Source organism: Nematolebias whitei, chromosome 8, assembly GCF_014905685.2.
Source record: "Nematolebias whitei isolate Nwh7 chromosome 8, NemWhi1, whole genome shotgun sequence".
Classification (NCBI taxonomy): Eukaryota; Metazoa; Chordata; class Actinopteri; order Cyprinodontiformes; family Rivulidae; genus Nematolebias; species Nematolebias whitei.
The window spans coordinates 32049592-32054015 of NC_056505.1; the positions used below are offsets into that span (position 1 = coordinate 32049592).

General features: G+C 45.6%; 1 protein-coding gene across 1 annotated transcript in view; it reads left to right on the top strand.

The window, feature by feature from the left end:
- The first annotated feature begins 228 nt into the window (after window positions 1-228).
- The window catches only part of LOC119413531 (leucine-rich repeat transmembrane neuronal protein 4), an 86835-nt gene continuing 82639 nt past the window's right edge, over window positions 229-4424 (top strand). Inside the window, exons 1-2 of the mRNA XM_037680588.1 lie at window positions 229-262; window positions 619-2159. Of these exons, the coding sequence (XP_037536516.1) occupies window positions 229-262; window positions 619-2159 (1575 nt within the window). The remainder of the gene's footprint in view (window positions 263-618; window positions 2160-4424) is intronic.

The window sequence follows — 4424 nt, forward strand, 5'->3', positions numbered from 1 at the left end:
CAAGGTCGCGTTCAGAAATACGCACCATCAAGCTGATGTTGCGCGCTAGAGGCTGCAAACTCCAGGCAGAGGCTCTCTGACGCACACCGTCCTCCTCTCCGACAGGTGTGCGGCTGTGAGCGCGCGGCGCAACGAGCGGCGGACAGGCGTCCTGGATGGATGTGCAACTGTTTGGGCAAAACGCCGAGTCCGCCTCCTAAACATGTTGAGGAGAAACCGAGATCCGTGATGATGAGGAGAAGCAGACACCGCGCAAGTATGGGTATGTTCACCGCTGTACGCATTTATTCAGCCTTTTGCGTTCGTCCAAGTTAAATTAATGGTGTTCCTGGGGTCTCTGTGCTGCCTGCAGTTTCTGAATGACCACAACAGGATGGGGGGGGGGGGGGGGGGATCTGAAGGTTTTTCTTTCAACAGCTGTCAAAACATAATGTGGTCATTGATCAAGTTACAGTTTGAAAAGTAGAGCTTCAACTTGAGCATATTAAAAACATTAAATTCAAATCACCCTCTTCTCTAAACAGAAGTCTCAGAGGTTAAATATTGTCTTTTAAATTCAGTGAAACTCCACCATCATGCATGTTCTCAGATCTATCACTTTTGTGTGTGTGTCTCCAGGACCTTCTGTGCTTTTCAGATGGCTTGTGTTCACATTGGTGGTGCCCGCCTGGCTGCTTGCAGCTCCAAATGGCATCCGGGAGCGTCGCTGCCCGCAGAGCTGCAGATGTGATGGGAAAATAATATATTGTGAATCCAACGCCTTTCGTGACGTGCCAAACAACGTGTCTGTGAGCACGCAGGGGCTGTCCCTTCGCTACAACAGCCTGGTAAGCCTCAGAGCTCGTCAGTTCGCGGGCCTGAGCCAACTTGTTTGGCTTTACCTCGACCACAATTACATTAACGCCGTGGACGGTCAGGCTTTCCATGGGATACGCAGGCTCAAAGAACTGATTCTCAGCTCCAACAGGATCACGCAGCTTAAAAACAACACATTCCATGACGTCCCAAATTTACGTAATCTCGACCTGTCCTACAACAAACTGCAGGTTCTCCAGCCTAATCAGTTCATAGGTCTACGGAAGCTGCTCAGTTTACACTTGAGGTCAAACTCCCTAAAAACTATCCCCATGCGGGTTTTTCTCGACTGTCGCAACCTGGAGTTTCTTGATGTCGGCTACAACAGGCTGAGGAGCCTGACACGTAATGCCTTCGCAGGACTCCTTAAGCTCATTGAGCTTCACTTGGAGCACAATCAGTTTTCAAAGATAAACTTTGCCCATTTCCCCCGCCTGACTAACCTGAGGGCACTCTATCTGCAGTGGAACCGTATCAAACAGCTAACCCAGGGTCTGCCATGGATGTGGACTTCTTTGCAAAAGTTGGACCTCTCAGGAAATGAATTAGAGATTTTGGATCCAAGCACATTTCAGTGCCTTCCTAACCTCCAGACTCTGAACCTGGACTCCAACAAACTTAGCAATGTCTCTCAGCAGACAGCAGAGACATGGATCTCCCTCACCACCATCAGCCTGGCTGGTAATTTGTGGCACTGCAACCCCAACATCTGTCCCCTGGTGTCCTGGCTCAAAGCCTTCAAGGGTAACAAGGAGACTACTATGATTTGTGCAAGTCCCAAGGAGGCACAAGGAGAGAAAGTAACAGATGTGGTGGACACGTATAACATCTGTACAGCAACTCCGTCTCCTATCCCTTCAACGACACTTCCCCTCACGTCTGCGTTTCAGCCTGAACTGCTGCCTCTCCCTACGCAGCCTGTGGTTGACATAAAGTTGACCTGGAACAGGACGGCCTCTCCAACTCCTTCCGAGGCCTCCCCCACCATATCCATTCCAGATACGGAGTATGTGTCCTTCCACAAGATCATAGCTGGAAGCGTGGCCCTCTTTTTATCTGTGGCTATAATTCTTTTGGTTATTTATGTCTCATGGAAGCACTATCCGAGCAGTCTCAAACAGCTTCAGCAGCGCTCAGCAGTCAAAAAGCGCCAGAAAAAGTCACGGGAGACTGAGCGCTCATTTAATTCATCACTACAAGAGTACTATGTGGACTACAAGCCTTCACACTCAGAAACTATGGATATGCTGGTTAATGGGACAGGACCTTACACATACACCATCTCAGGCTCCAGGGAATGTGAGGTATGACTGTTGCCCTCCAAAAATCCATTTCCACTGCGAGGCGTGCGAGGTAAATTTTCTAACACTCTGTGGGGAAAAAATAACTTGTTTTCTCCCCTGCTCTTGTCTGCATTGGGATAAGGAAGCAAAGGTCAGTGCATGGTGACTTGTTTTGCAATATGCTGGCTATTTCAGTTCCATATGAGCAGCCAGCTGTTGCTCAGACTCATGTAAAGCTATTGGTAAAATATGATTCCCATTAGCTGAAACTGTTGTGGCAGTTCCCCTTTTTGGGGAAATTGCACACAGTGCGATGCATTAAACCCAGAGCAGGTTCATTTTTCATTACTTACACGATAAGGTACCTTGATTAATCCGTGTATTATCAGCAAGCCTCTGTTTATTCATAAACACCTTGCTACGCTGAACTGAATGAAAACCATGTGTTAGATCAAGTCACTGTGCAGGTGGTCCTCTCCTATCCCGTGTGTTTGCTGCAACAGTCCCAGTAACAAATGCACAATTTATGTGAGTCCTGATGTTTGTTGTTCTGTCGTATGAAATATGTAAATCGTTACCATTCTACCTGCCAATGATCATATTACTTGTTTTCTTTCCCCTGCCTCTAGCAGTTGTGTATTTAGCATTTTTCTTATTGGTTTAATTTACAAAGTTCAAATAGTCTTCACATGCTGCAGAACACCATGAAGGCCTCTAGCCAAACAGAAGATAAATTATGTATTTGGGCTCAGACAAAGTCGGCTGTGCCACGGCAGTGAACAAAACTGAAGGAGCTGTTTAGACACAGCAGTAAAACTTTTGTCTCGTATAGTTTAAATTCTCACCCCAAGGCTGACTTTAGAACAGAAAGCCCTGATACAGAGCCTAATGAATTTGCTCATGCTTAACTAAGCACTTTTTTCCCTGTTTACCCCCCAAATGCTGTGCATCTGTCTCCTGTTTTTTTGCCATTTGGCTCTTTGGTAAAGTGTGATTAACAGGACATGTTGGGCTGGGAAAGATGAAATGCCACTGGACTCTTTTGTATTAGTTCCCAGACATGCTGTGAAGTACAGGAGACATCTTTCTTTTCCATTGTATCTGTCAGAGTGGCTCAGAGTTGAACTTGTATCTCTCACTGCCACACAGCTCATTTCCCATATTCTACACAGAGACTATAAATCATTTTAGAAAACGATTTAAGTCAGCAGGTTGTACTGTGGGACCTCTTTGGTTCTTGTTGTGTCCTTTACTAAAGTCACTGGAGAGGCTAACACAAACGTGTCTGATTGGTTTCTGTAATGTCAAATACTATGAGGTACACAGACAGCAAAACTAGTTCTTTGTCAGGTTATCTGTGCCAGAACATTTCTCAAGCTTGAGCTTGGTTTATCAATCTAGAAGCTTTCATGTGAGACTGTGGTGTGGGAGCATTAAATGGCAGACCTAATGGGGCTTCTGCAAGCTAGAATAACTAATAGCCCATCAGAGGTAAGGAGCTGAGTTGTCCCTCAGCTTCGTTATTCCGTGCCCTCTACAGCTCATGTGGGAAGCTTGAGTTTGTATAATTCTACTGGGAATTCTGCTTCTGAGCATCTGTGCTGCATTTCCTTCTGCTCCCTACATTACAAAGCAAAAAACAGATAATTTAAAAACTGCTATGTGGTTATAGCTCACTTTGTTGTAGTGTACAAATTTAAACAGGGGATTATCATTTATTGGTGCAAATAAACTTTGCTGTTAAAATGTCTTGAAAGTTGTTGTATCACACTCAAAATGATGCAAATTTTGGGCTGCAACCTAAACGGATCAATGACACAGTTTGCAAAAATACTAAAACATCCATCCATCCATCCATTATCTTTACCCGCTTATTCCATTTTGGGTCACAGGGGTCGCTGGTGCCCATGTCCAGCAATCACTGTGCAAGGGGCGGGGTACACCCTGGACGGGTCGCAAGTCCATCACAGGGCCACATAGAGACAAACGAGACAAACAACCATTCACTCTCTCACTCACACCTAGGGACAATTTAGAGTTACCAATCAGCCTAACATGCATGTTTTTGGTCTGTGGGAGGAAACCGGAGCACCCGGAGAAAACCCACGCATGCACGGAGAGAACATGCAAACTCCACCCAGAAAGGCCCCTGGACCGGAGTTTGAACCAAGGACCTGCTCGCTGAGAGGCAGCAGCTCTACCAGTTGCGCCACCGTGCTGCCCAATACTAAAACAATAAAATAATAATAATAATAATAATAATAATAATAATAATAATAATAATAA